Below are 14822 nucleotides of genomic sequence, written 5' to 3'. Positions count from 1 at the left end.
TGTGGCCAGGACACCATCCCAGGGCATGGCAACCACCTGCCTGGGGCCCAATCCTAGCATGCAACAATGTCCTGCCTAGGGCCCAGTCTTGGTACATGGCAGCTGCCTTCCCCAGGGCCTGATCCAGCTGTGTAGGAGCTAGAAATTTGGCAACAGTGGCAATGGTAAGTGCCACCAAAATTTTGGCTGGGAGGGAGCCCCAAAAGCCAGGTGACATGGCTCCACAGACTGAGGGTTGAGCACCCCTGGGTTAATCTACAAGGTGCCTTCTGCCTGACTCCAGACTTGCCCAGCACACTTTCCTGCTTTTCTTAGATCCCAGCTATGGTGCTGAGACATTTGTTTGGCATTGGGACCCTCCTTAGTGAAGCTCACTGATTTCACCAACCTTATCCACATCTATTATCTGCTTCCTTATACTTAAAATTCCTTGCCTATCCTGGGAAGAGGATCTCTCCTCTGACAAACTGCTTACTGGGGTTATCTTCTTCAGACATAGTTAGTTGTGTTAGTCTGAAGTGAAGAAGAAGGTACCTTATAGACTAACTAAAGTACACTGTGTAGCATTAGTACTTACAGAGAGAAAACAGCAAATTCACACTGGGAATGGGGTATGTAGCAGCTCCTCTAATTGTGCACCCCGCCCCCCAGTTGATTGGTGGAGAGACCCTGTTACTTGCTACTCATTCCTGATTGGGAGGCTAAAACCAGTTTTTGCTGCTTGCCGCTAATTGGCCCAGGGGCCCTGACCCCCCCCTTGCTGACCAGCTGGGAGGCAAAAACAGCACTATATTTAAAACCAAGGTTTTCAGCTCCCCAGTGATCAGGAGTGAATGGTGTAGGGTGGGGGGCACATGGGGAAACCTGCAACATAAAAGGAGCCACTGCACAGCTGTGGTGAATTTAGTAGATTCCTTATTATAGGGCCGTGATTTAGTGTAGGAAGCTGAGGTAGGGATAGTTGCAGAAGAGTAAGCAGTCAGGAAAAGCTAAAGGTAGGGGCTGTGAGTTACTGCTTGAAAGCTAGTGCAGGGCCAGTGGCAAAAATTGGGCAGAGCTCCAGGTGGGTTTAGAAGGCAATGACTGCAGCTCAGTTGCTCAAACTGCAGCACATGGGAGGAGCTACTTGTTAAGCACCTCTGACAGATCAGAGGAGCCTGTGAGCAGAAGAAGTGGAGCTCAGGGGAATATAAACCCAGCTGGTGAGCCAGAACTCTAGCAGGGAGAAGAGTGCCTGGCACTCTGGGCTGTTGGAGGGTGAGCCTAAAGGCAAGCTCAGGCACCTGGGAGAGTTGGAGGGAGTAGCAACTCTAATAGAGGATTAAGAGTTTGCAGGGTTCCATTGCTTGCGAGTTTGTTAAGCATTTCTGAGGCCTGGGATAGGTTGAAGGGCGGTTGTAAGCCATGAAAGGATATCCTAGGTGGGTGTCCCTGACAGATATGGCTTGTGGAGGTTGGTAGGTCTGTAAAGCCAGGGTAGCTGTTAGTGAAGCACTGGGGGTTCTAGTTAGCAGGCCTAAGGCCTGGGCTAGATCACTGAATAAAAGTTAGTCAGTGCCCCTGAGCAAGAGATGGTGCAAAGGAGGGAGATAAGGCCTGAGGCCCAGAGTTAAATGAGTTAGTTTCTCTAGTACTGAAAAGAAAAGGAGGAACTTGAGTTATAGAGCCAAGCCTGATGATACAGGGCCAAGAGATTCACCTAAAACTCTCAGCTTGTTTCTGATGATCGTCTCCCCAATTGCATAATCACTTAACCATGAAGGTATGGCATGCAAAAGAGCAGGGTGCTACCTTGGGAGGCCATAGTGGAGAAAATGGGACAGGTGAGGCTGCTAGGGGGTACTACAGCCACCTTTGAAGGTGGAACCTGTCACAGAGAGAGAAGTATATATTATGAGATTTTGTGGGCCTGACCTTGCATCATCAGATGCTAGCTGTTCTTTCTGTCTCTTCTATTGGCAAAAGCCATATGAAAAACTATATTAAGACAACATTAAAATAGTGTAGGATTCAGGAGATCAAAAATGTGGTGGATCTAGTTGTTTACCCCCTATTTTTGTCCTCTTGCATGTGTGAAATCATATTGCAGTTTATGTGAGAATAAATGATCACCTAATTACAAAGTAATTTAATGTTTTTGCAGAGGCAAGTATCTGGAGAATGTTTAAGAGTAATACAGATAAATTAAAAGCTGTTACATCTAGGAATTACAGCTCTTGCTTGAAACTGGTTTACAGTTCAATTTTGGAACAGAACAGTGCCAGAGAACACTGAAATAGGATGTTTTAAAAGGCATGTACAGAGTGATTGATTAAAAATTAATGCATCTTCCATCATCCAAACTTGAATCGAATTCCTTCTGGAACCATCTTCCCCTTTACCATGCTGAAAAAGTCACAGTCCTCTTTTCTGGTATGTATGTTATATTTTGGTGGCATGGAAGCACCTCTCAAGGCTTTAAGTGTGTTTTCCAGAATTACAAATTACTTAAGAAGGGTGTTGCAACTAGATGTAGAGATTAGAATAGGGTAACTGGCAGAAACCTTTTTGTGGTTTTAAAGACGTGTTGAAAAGTAGTAGGGATAGAAATTAAAATGTATGTGGTGCTAGGATATCTTCCTCATAGATGTTAGGATTGGAAGGGACCTCAGTAGGTCATTGAGTCTGACTCCCTGCCCTGGGCAGGAAAGAGCGCTGGGGTCAGATGACCCCAGCTAGATGCTTGTCCAGTCTCCTTTTGAAGGCCCCCAAGGTAGGGGAGAGCACCACCTCCCTTGGAAGCCCATTCCAGATTCTGGAAACCCTTACTGTGAAGTTCTCTCTAATATCCAACCTAAATCTGCTCTCTTGTCAATTTGTGGCCATTGTTCCTAGTTACTCCAGGGGGTGCCCTACTCAATAAAGCATCTCCTATTCCCTCTGCCCTCCCCTGATGAATTTATAGGCAGCCACAAGATCACCTCTCAGCCTTCTTTTGCAAAGGCTGATGAGATCTAGGTCCCTAAGTCTCTCCTTGTAGGGCCTTCCCTGCAGGCCTCTGACCACATGAGTGGCCCTACTCTGAACCCTCTCAAGATTCTCTGCATCCCTCTTGAAGTGTGGTGCCCAAAACTGGATGCAGTACTCCAACTGTGGCCTGACCAGGGCCACACAGAGGGGAAGCATCACCTCCCTGGACCTGGTTACTTGTTATGTGTAGATGGGGTTTCATGCTTCAGAACTTGCTACTTTAAAAAAAAAAAATGTTAAGTGTGCCATCTCATCTTTGCTTGGAAATGATTTTTACATACCAAAATGAAACAAAACAAACACCCCCCTCCCCCCCCCCCGATCTTCTTAGTAACAAGTAAGGAGTATAGGAGAGTAGGGGCAGTACTGTAAAGAGGCTAGGCCAGAACCCTGGACCCAGTCCGAATCAAGAGAGCAGGGTAAGTCATCCCTGGAACAAGTGCAACCTTGTCTGGGCTAAGGCAAAAGTTCTTGCTCCTGACGCTGTGTGTGCTTCTGTCTTCTGGTTTTAATTCCTGGCTTGAACTCTGGTAAGTCCCTTGGTATTCCCCGATTCTAGTTCCTTACTTGTGATTCTGATTTGACCTCAGCTCTTGCTGTTGGCTTCTGATCTCAGTTAATACTTGGCTTACCTTGTCTTTGGTGTCATCTTCTGCTTCTGGCTTGTTTTGACATCAGCTACAGTTTCCAAATGCAGTTCTAATGCCAGACCCCTCTAGACGACCTCCGGCTCCTGGGGAAACTAATCTGGGCTGCACCTGTGTCCACTAGGCAATACTGCCCATGTCTCAGTTACTCACAAGTACTCATTAGCAATAGATTTACTCTTTTATAAGTAAACTGTTACTGACAACTAAAATGTCTTGAAAACAAGAATTTTACTTGAGTGTGAAATTTTGAAATGCTGGAAAACAAATCGGAACAAAGACTTTACAATGTGGAAATTTCCTTTAGCATGAAGATAGAATTTTATTAGAACCATCAAAAAGCTTATTCTGAATAAAGTAAAAATTATAATACACCCATAACCTCCTATACAAGTTATGCACCCTGCAGCTTCCCTAGGTTGTGTGCCTTGCATATGCCAGTCTCCTTGCAGCCCTCAGTTACTTCCCACAAGATTCATGGGTTTCATTCCCTCCTTTCCTCATCTGTTTTAGAAACTACCTGTTTCCTCTCCCCACACTTTCCTCACCACAGTTTCTTCACAAACACTATTCCCCTTTTCTTTCCCTAAACTCAGAGTCTTCGGTGTTGAGTTCATGATCCCTTGCGGAGCTGTTCCCAAAGACACAGACTTGCTGTTTGTCTCAAAATTTATTCAGCATGCTGGGCACCCTGAGCGAACTCAGAGGCCCCGAATAAAACTGTTAGAGGCGATTTATAGTTTACAGACAAGATGTGTGCGCAGGTGGGAATTTTCCACTGTGAAGGAAAAAAACATGTTAGGTCAGTGTGGGAAAACTCTTAATTGTTTCAAAACTGCTTTTGGCTGGGTGTTAACTAATGGGGGGGGGCATCTCTGCTTCAGACTTCAAGGCGAGGAGGTCTGTGTCTTATCAGCCTGTCCTTGAAGCACTGAGCCTGCTACACTATTATTTATGATTTTGTTAGTAAATTTCTACACCAGTCTCTTCACTTACCAGGTACTGCCTGCGTACCTGTTCTCTGTTTTCCCCTGTAACAGGGCATCCAGGATCCTTTTATGGCAGAGGGTTTGGCAGTAACTCTCTCTCCCCTTCTGTTTACATGAGAATTGCCCCTTCTTCCTCCATACGGGAGGTCAGGGGCTTTGCGTCCTCACTGTTCCTCCCTTTTCCTCTGATGACAAGTCTATGGATCTTGGAGGATTTTCAGATAGATCTTATGGAATGGGAATCATTTTACTTAAGTCCGATGAGGTTCTGAATGAAAAGGCTTGTCCTTACTTAAATGGGCCCAAAGTCATTGTCTTCAAGAAATAGTCTACTTGGAAAACTCAATCATAATTGCATCCAAAAACACTGAGCTGTTGCTTTGGCTTCCCATTATCTCAGTAATTTCAAGAACTGGGTATTAATGTCAGGAAATAGTAAGTATTTATGTTGTTGAGACGTCTTTTCTTGATGCATAATATGCTACAATTGACTGGGACACATACTGTGCAAACTACTTCAGGGTTTTGTGTGCAGGCACTGACAAGACTTAAGTGTTGATGGGGGATAACTTTGCACTGCTGATGCTGGGTGCTGGCTCTGACTGGGCTGCACCCCCATGGTCAGTGCAGAAATTACACCACTGCCCTTATTGCTGTTGGGTCCTGGCTCTGGCTGGGCTGCAGTCCTGGAGGACCCCAGGCCCTACTGTCAGTGTAGAAATCTGGGGAGATGCGCCTTCCCAGACACATCACCAATGTGTGCAGGTATCCATTTATTTGCAGCAATTTGTTGGATTGGGACCTAAATCACTAATGGTATCAAACTTTACACATGCAAACAATTGTTCCAAGGCCCTCTTAATTCTGTCCATCTGCTGTTCTGACTGTTCCAAAGGCTACCAAGTCTGTGTGTTGATTCTGGTCTCTTGATGCAATAACTGCACTTGAGACTTCTTTCACAAGAAATTTAAAAAATATATTCCATGTATTCTTTATCTTAATAGCCATTCTTGCCATTTTACACACAAGCATTCTACAAACTACTTTAATAAATTTTCACTGTAACTGTTGTCCTTGTCTTTCGATATTGCAAGACTGAAAGGGATGACTATTCTATACCTTACTTTAGTGTTAATATTTGGTGAGCTCAGACTGCTGATACTTTTGTAAAAGCAAGCATGACATGTGCATGTATTATTTCTGCTTACATTTCATTCTTCACTTCTATATTTTCCAAGTTTCCACAGGCTTGAAACAAATGAATGTGCCTGCATATCTGTGTCTCAAGTGTCTGTCAAATTTCAGTGCGTCAAACCTTTTCTTGTGGTTTCAATTTATTTAATACTACAACACTTTAAATTAGATCAGGGCTGTACAACTTCAGTGTAGCAAGGGGCTGCTTGTAGTGTTCATGTGTGGGCCTCAGGCCACATACCACACAAGCCATACTCAACAGGGGCTGGCTTCCAGGATCTATTTCTCTGCCCCTGTTTCCCCCACTCTTCCCTCCCCTGCCAGCAGTGTCAGCAGTATATAGCCACTCAGGCTACCCTCTGCTGTGTGGGCTGCATGTGGGGCATGCACCCCTTGCTGCATAGCCACTCTGCACTGCATGCGGCCATTCCTCTGACACACAGCAGTGGGGTCCAGCTTGAACAGCCCTACCTCAGATAAACAAATGACATTCTTGCCATTTGAAGTCTACATGTCCATGCTGCAAAAAAGAAAACTTGTGTTCTTAGTTTGCATTGATTAAGTTAGTTGTCATCACTGCTATTTTAGCATGCAAATCATTGGTTTGGGTGCTTTTAGGTCAAGCCCAAATGGGAACCTGAAGCTGACCCTGACCCTAACCCAAAGTACTTGCCTTCACTTATTTTGAGCAGTGAGCTTTTTTTTTCATTAGTAGCTAGATTGCATAACTCCAGTCCTTCAGCCATAGTGATTTCAATTAGGCTCTATACCTGCATTGGCCATTCATATTAAAAAAAAGTGGTAGAACTGGAACCTAACTAAAAGATGATTTTAGTACTTTCACTGTTGCTTGACCTGGACATCTCCCAAATTTCTTGCTTTTTCAGTAGAGATAAATGACCCTTTGTAACTGAGACCCGTCGTATTTTAACTTCAGTTTGGTTTGACCTTAAATGAAGATCAATAGACTAGATAGTTTAAAAAAAATTCTACCTATTAGTTAGCTTCCTTGTATTTTATGGAGAACAATGATGATGATATTTCAGTTGGGAACCGTGAAGCAAGCTTTTAAATGGATGGATAATGCACCCCCCCCCAAATAAACCCTACAATCTTGTTCATATGTTTGAAAGTTTATTCATTGTATAAATTTCAATTTCTGTTGAAGACTACAAAACCTGTCATTTGACAGGGATACAAGCAATGATATCTTTCCAGGACTGTTCATAGTTACATCAGAAACAGTTTAGATTATACATTAATAGCATGATTGGGAAATTTCCTAGCTCAGATTCAGAATAACACAATCATTTTAAGATATTCAGTACTATTTAACCTTTTTATTAGCATTTCAGTTGCATGACAGCAGTGCCTAGCATCTAACAGATGCAATTTTAATTCTGTCTGTCAAAAGGTACAATTCCATTGATTTCCTGGTACAGTACCTTAGACTTGCTTACATGCCATGCTGAGGAAACTTGTACAGTATAAAGTATGATTGTACAGAACTGTAGAAAAATATTTTATCTATGTTTTTTTTTGTAATTTTTTAAAAATTGTTTTAAGTAGATTTCCCCTGACCCCTTCTAGATTGCAAAATAATTACATCCCTCATGAATACACCTTCCCTTTGATTAGGTCAAGAGTATCAAGATAAAGCTAATCATTTACATCATTTTCTTGAGTGAAGATACTTCCATTAACCATTGCTGCTTACCGTGACATACTCTGAAACCTTTCTTTCCAATACCAGAAAACAGAGCTTTAGTTGGCATACTACAATTACAAAAACAAAACACAAAGACTTTTTTTTTTATCTTTATGCCCTTGCCTCATATTTAAAAGAAAAAAAGTTTTAAATACTTCAGGTGAAAAATTCAGAATAAGTTTTGTTCAGTACTATAGTGATTATGAATTGAGATCTTCATCCTTATTACAGTCCAAATTAACAGGGAGTATTGCAGCTAATTGCCCTTCGTGTTTGTGTTTTCAGCACACAGTAACTTATAACTATACTTTGAAAAACAACCTATTCACTTTTATTTGCAGTTTTGCATTTGTTCCCTTTTCTATAAGCCTCTGTTCCAGTTGCTTGCTGTGCTTGACTGACCAAGAAGCAGCAGAGTAGTGAAAATTTACTCTGTGGTGCATATTTTCTATTTAAAGGAGCTGAGCTTCAAAGCAGCAGTGTATTGTTTTTTTTAAAACTTAGTTCCCAATGACTGTACTTAAGAAACTAGTACCAAAATTATGAGAAGCACTAGATGTGGATCTGTGAATGAGACTCGCACATTTGACCAAAAATTCAGCACGCTTGAGTATATGTTAAATTAAAATTGCTTTCTCCTAAAGTTCATGTTATTTGGATAGAATTATACAACTTAATTAACAGCACATCTTTACAAATCTCAAACCTAAATTAGGGGTAGATAACTTTTGGCATGTGTGCCACAGGCATCCTTTGTATGTGACACATAGCAAATGGGGGAGGGGACAGGCAGGGCAGAAAGCAGCAGTAGACTGACCAGGGGATTCAAGTGGGACTTGGGATAATGGGCTAGTTTGTGACATACCTGCCAATAAGGTTGGTTCCCACTGGCCTAAGTGACAGACCCCTTACATGTGTGCCTGGTTGTGTAAACAGAGCAGACTGCAGGAACTGCATTGGTATATACAAAACATTCTGATCTCATTCATTCCCAATACCCTCAGCTCAGAGACACTGACGAGGGAAAAATAAGGGGATTTTCTTCTAAGAAAGGCAAACTCAGTGAAATTGACAGACCAGAAAAATTTCTGACAGTTCACAGTGATGAGGACGAAAATGTTTGTTCCTTGTATGACTATTCATGACGTGGTGGGTTAGTTTTTTTTAAAAACAATTTTGCTGCTACTGGCAGAGTACCAGAGCATGAGCAAAGCTCTTCCTTACCTTTTTCATTTCCTTCTATGCAATGGCTAAATAAATCTTGTGGAATAACTTTCCATAGGAGGTGGTAGAGGCAGATAGTACAGCCTGGTTCAAAAAAGGATTGGATAAACTCTTGGATGAAGTAGTAGTAGGCATCTGTTTGTCTCACAAGACAATAGAATTATGCAGTGAGAGCAGCTCACTGAACATAATCCTCACTTTACAATAAGGTGAAGCTGGAGTGACCTCTCCAGACTGTAAAAGCCTGAGCAGTGTATATAGAAACACTGAGCTGCCCCCATACTAGTGTCCCCCTCTTGGCCTTGCTGGTTTAATCCAAAGGAAAGGCAGGTGCCAGTATGTTTGGAACCAGTTTTGATAAATCTGTTAATAGCTGTTGAATAGAATGGGAGGATGTCTTTCTTATGGCATCTCTGCACTAATAATGGTGGATGACAGGGTAGGTAATTACCCTTGATCAATCCAGTTCAATGCTCTCCCTCTGTCATCCACTTCCACCACTGTCTGGGACAGGATTCTGGGCCAGATGGACCATTGGTCTGACCTGAGTTCTTAAGCTCTTCCTGTGGCAAATAAGTGAGGCTTCTGAGTTGTTTGTTTTTTTTTAACTGAGGAAATCTTTGTTTAACAGTCAGAGAGAGAGCACATACATGTACAAGAACATTTGCAGTAGCCCCCAGAATTAATATCTATTCTATGGCTGCCTATGATTGCAGCATACTAGAATCTATGACTTAAGTGGTACTTTGCAGCTGTATATTCCTCTGGTTTACAGGTGAAGATATGAAGGAATAGAGGCACACCTTAAGAAAGACAAAAAAAAATAACATTTGTGAATGACTTAAGGCGCTTATTAGTTTAGTCTAATATTCTATCCCATGTATGTTGCAGAGGATGATATGCAACTGCAATTTACACCTGCTGAATACCCATATAAAGGGAATTTCTTTCTGATCTCAGCTGCTGAAAATCTTAGGACCTGAAGCCCTGGCCATTTTTTAAAAATAATTCTAGAAATACTGTTCTAAAAATCTTATCTACCACAAGGTGTAATATAACGAAAGACTGACCTTAACCTAAAAAATTAAACACAGGTACTAAAAGGCAAGGGTTATCAATTTTTGAGATTCATTTGTATTTAATGATAGACCTGGAAGATAAGAAACTGGACTAGCACGTATCCAAGTAAGCCCTACTGGTACCAGTCAGCATCAGAAGGAGAATGGATTTTTTTCACCTCGTATTAATGATGTTAATAGATGACTATCACTACAGTAAGAGACAGTACTCATTATTAGGGCACTGGAAGTAAAAACAAACAAACAAAAAACCCTCTTAAAATAAGTAATTCAAAAATCCTGGTTCCTTTTAAGGTAAGTAGTGAAACATCCAAGAAACCTGTTTAGCTTTTTGAAATCTGCAATATGAACCCCTTGAGAATTATTTCCTACAAATAAAAAATATGTAATTCCTTTTATAGAAAAGTACCTTCTCACCACAGCCGGGATAAAAGTTTGAGATTTTAATTCTTTAGTATCCTTCCCACCTGTAAAGAGCTCAGCACTATGGTAATTTATTAAGGATTAGGACAGCTCAGATTTCAAAGAAAGTAACAGAAGATAGACTGATTTTGCAAGGTTACACAAGCATCCTATTTGAACCTTGACTATTAAGGTCAGGTAACAAATTACTATTCTCTCAAACAGCGGCTAAGTAAAGATTTTTTTCCCCCCAAAGGAGTGCTGTCACTATTATTTCCTTGCCCCTATTTTCTGATTAGAAGACTATTTGATGGCTTAATTACCAACTTGGTCACTTACATTTTGTGATTAGCATTACTGTTAACTTCCAGAACTAACTAACTAAAGTTCTTTCCCTTTTGAAATCCTTTATTTTGTTCCTTCTTTTTGTCTCCCAAAATTGTACTGGAACCAGGTAGGCTGTCTTTCCTCTTTCAGACTTGTACTGTAGCAGACAAGCTGTTATTTCTAACATTGCCCCACAGTTGCTTAAGTGGCTAATCATTTAACTAATATTCTAAGCAGCTTGCAAAAATCTGTTTTTTGTTTACCAAGAAATAGATGAAAACTTCATGCCAAATAAAGGTCCTATGTTCAAAGGGAACAATAACAGAATCATAGAAAAATATGGCTGAAAGGGACTTCTCTAGAGGTCATCTTGTCCAACCTCCTGCCTGAGGCAAGAACATCCTTATCCAACCATCCCAGCCAAATCCTTGTCTAATACTACAGGCAGCCCTGACTCGCAGTCCATGAAGAATAGTGCCCTAGCCTGACACAGATAAAACAGGGGGACCTTAGAGGCCAACAACCTGCTACTATATGGGTTGTGAAAATACACTCAAGACCCAAGGAAGAGGGCTACACCACTTCTTTCAGAGGAAGACAACCCACCCCCCAAAGTCTTTATCAATTTGACGATAGCATAAGGTTCCTTCCTGACCCCAGATGTGGTGACCAGTCTGATCCCGAGACAGGGACAAGACCCTCTAACCAGGATTTTAGTTCCAGCATTAGCACCAGCACACCCCAATGCCAAGCTTCAGCTGCAAGCACCCAATACGTCTGAGAAAGGTGACCCTCACCCCCCCTCCAAACACATAGCAAAGGGAAAGGAAAAGCATTTCTTCCCCACTCCATGTGGCAACCAGCAAAGCCCAGAAGCATGCGGAAATACCCATAACCATAGCACTGGCATAGCTACTCCTAGATCATCCCTGACCAATGTTTAGCTATCATCTTCTTGAACACCTTTCTCCTGTAGCCAGTAGGGCAAATAATACTTTGGCATGCATCAATCGATGCATCTCCAGCAAAGCCAAGGAGGTGATTCTTCTGCTCTACTCAGCACTGATGAGACCACAGCTGGAGTACTGCATTCAGTTCTGGACACCACACTTTAACAAGGACATGGGCAAGCTTGAGAGAGTCCAAAGAAGAGGCACCAGTATGATCAGAGTCTTATATGGCAAGCCACATGAGGATGTGTATCTAGCTGGGGTAATGTAGGCCCAGCACTCTTTCCTGCTTATGCAGGGGGTCGGACTCGATGATCTATTGAGGTCCCTTCCGACCCTAGCATCTATGAATCTATGAAAGGCTGAGGGATCTGGTAGCAGCTTACCGCTACACTAGGGGAGTACATCAAGGGCTCAGCGAGCAACTGCTCACCAGGGCACCTGATGGGAAAACTAGGAGTAATGGCCACAAACTCCTGGAAGACCAATTCAGGCTCAACCTTAGGAAAACCTTCACAGTCAGGGTGTCCAGACTATGGAATAAGCTCCACCTGGAGGTGGTGCAATCACCTACCCTGGAAATTATAAAGAGGAGACTAGACAGTCACCTTTGCTGGGGTCTGAACCCTATGATTTTCCTAGGTCCCTTCCAATCTATGAACCTCCAATTAGGAGTGCTCAATTCTGACCCACAGGCAAGATCCAGCCCACATCTGGCTTGTAGAGCTCCCCATGGGTCCAAAAATTCAGTGGTAGGGGATTGTTAATTACTGTTCTCCTGTTAATTGCATTGTTAATTGCTGTTCTCCTGCTGCCAAATTTCCCAGCAAATGGGGAGCTCCACAGGCCAGATAGCATGGCCCTGCATGCTAGATCAGATGCACAAGGTGCCACAGGGCCTGATCCTGGAATACAGGTCAAGGCAGGGCTTGTGTGGGGCCCAATCTAGGCATAAAAGGGTCAGCTGAGGTGGTGGGGTCCTAATACAGGCATGTCAGACTGGGCAGAGATAACACAGACCCAATCTTGCCCATGCCACTTATCTGACCTACAGGACCAAAAAGCCGAGCACCGCTGCCTCCAACGATGAAGATTTCTCAACTTCCCTAGGCAGTCTATTTCACAGCCTCACTTTTCTAACAAAAATCCTTCAAAAGAATCCATGTGTCATAAAATAAGGTCAGCTTCATCCTCTTAACAAGTCTCACTGAAAAAATTGTAACTTTAGATAAACTAGCATGTTAACAGCTAACACAGGTTAATTAACCTGGAACTATGCACTTGCTTGTTTCTTGCTTTCTGAACTGTAATTTTCAGAGAAAGTGTGAACCAAGATCCACATTTAGTAACTTTGTCATAATGGGCATCTCACACATGGAAGTCAGTTATTCTCTCTGAGGAGCAGGAGAGGGAATGGGATAGCAGCAAATTCTAGCCTGAGTCACATTATCCTTCTATTGGGGCAAGTGCTGCTTGCAGCTCAGCTATGTACCTTGAATCATAGAAGCTACGCTCAAAAGGCCAATAATTTGTGTCTCCCAACATCAAGCTAAGAGTCTGACTCGCTCTGGGGAACAGTAGGGATTCTGTCCTAGCTTCTCAGTCAGGCTAGTTTCATGCTACCAGAATTGAGCAATACTACTTTAAGGGTGCCTGGACTGCCAGTGAAAGGTCCAAAAAAATCCCGCTAGATGATTTGAAGGATTCTTGCCGATTCTGCTTCAAGCTGAACTAGGACTTATCAATGAACAGATGGAATTTAAACTTGATTTTTGTAAGCTGCTGTGCTTTGCTTTAAGCTTCATTATTACTTTTCATCTCTGATGCCCTAGATACAGTTCAGTCATTGGCAACTTAACCAAACCCAAAAAATTCAGCATTAGACATTACCAGCCAGTCATGAGAACGGAATGCTGCCTTGTGCGCCCCTAACTACAACTATTTTGCCTGGAAAAGTATTTAATGATGATTCCTGAGCGAGTCCAGTCAACAGGTGGGAAAAACAGGGACAGAAAAGGCAAAGGGGTGTGCAGCAAGTTACTTTTTTTCCATGGTGCATTGCCCATCACATACATGTGATAGTTAAGTTTAACAATAGCTTTGTTTCTCATAATGTGGCTTCAGAAACATGAACATGTAGAAAAAACATACAGGCAAGGAAAAAATACGTATTTGTAGTATTACATTCAATAGCTGTTTTAACAGTCAGGCTTCTTTTAGAGCTGTCCAACAATACTGATTAATCCAGGTGAATGGTTTAACCAGATTTAATTGTCAAAATGAATAATAAAATCTAAGTAAAACAAGGCATGTATACATTAAAGAAAACAGCACAGAAATGTACTGCTCATGAATTGTTTACAAAAAACATACAAAATGTTGGATGGCACAAAGTATACAGTGCTATATAAACAGATTGTTTAAGCTAAGTGCTTAACATAAACTGTCCATCTCTATGTGTAACAAAGAATATTTTAGGGAACAAGAAATATTTCTTATAAAAATAATGCTATACGGTGCAGAGTGCTTTATTCAGTGTATTTTTATGACAGAGGTGGCATTCATAATTCTTGTTTATTCAATCAGTGAACAAGTCCCATTTTCATCATGTTTCCACTTTTCACTCCATCCAAAGCTCCACTAAGGTCAGTAACTTGCCATCAAAAGTTTAAAGCGAGAATAGATGAAAGCAGTAGCAGCAGCATTATAGGTACCAGCTGGGACAGTGTGCTTGCAGGTATCTGTCAGATATGTGCTACCTGTCTCCATGATTTGTGCTATCATCTTATACCATGGTACCAAGTATCTGGTTGAGGTCATTTCACAGGGCTGTTGAGGTAATTTTTTTTATACCTCTTCGCTGAGCGAGAGTAGAACGGCCTACTGGCTCCAAAACTGGTGACTGATTGCGGTTCAAAGCAGAATACGTGGCTGCCATTGCTCCCTATAAATCAGATGGCAGGGACAAAACAGAAACAACACGCCGCCGTTAACTTACAAACATTTAAGAGACTGTAACAATGAACAGCACAGAGATTTTAAACACGTTTTAACTTCCAGGTGTTTTCTATAGGTTAAAGAGATTGGGCCTGACTTGCCCTAGTATTACTGGCAACCTCTGCTTAATGCGGTTTCAGTTAGCGCTGTTTTGCTATAGCGCTCATTTTTAAGATTGATACCTGATTCCACTGAGTGCTCAGCCAGTTTCGCTATAGTGCTCAGTGGAATCAGGGAGTTTCAGTGAGTGGGTGGGGAGAAGCAATGGTGGCAGTGGCAGCAGCAGTGAGTGAGGT

General features: G+C 42.1%; 1 protein-coding gene across 2 annotated transcripts in view; it reads right to left on the bottom strand.

Annotated features, from left to right (window-relative positions):
• Nucleotides 1-6951: 6951 nt before the first annotated feature.
• Nucleotides 6952-14822, bottom strand: part of RPS6KA3 (ribosomal protein S6 kinase A3) — a 108721-nt gene continuing 100850 nt past the window's right edge. For both annotated transcript variants that reach the window (XM_090062473.1, XM_090062482.1), the window contains exon 22: nt 6952-14473. In XM_090062473.1, coding sequence (XP_089918599.1) covers nt 14351-14473 — 123 coding nt within the window. In that variant the 3' untranslated portion in view covers nt 6952-14350. The remainder of the gene's footprint in view (nt 14474-14822) is intronic.

This window comes from Crocodylus siamensis, chromosome 1 (assembly GCF_052110815.1).
Source record: "Crocodylus siamensis isolate JL-2025a chromosome 1, ASM5211081v1, whole genome shotgun sequence".
NCBI lineage: Eukaryota > Metazoa > Chordata > Crocodylia > Crocodylidae > Crocodylus > Crocodylus siamensis.
The sequence above is the reverse complement of the archived record's forward strand: the minus strand, read 5'-3'. Positions and strand labels throughout refer to the sequence as shown.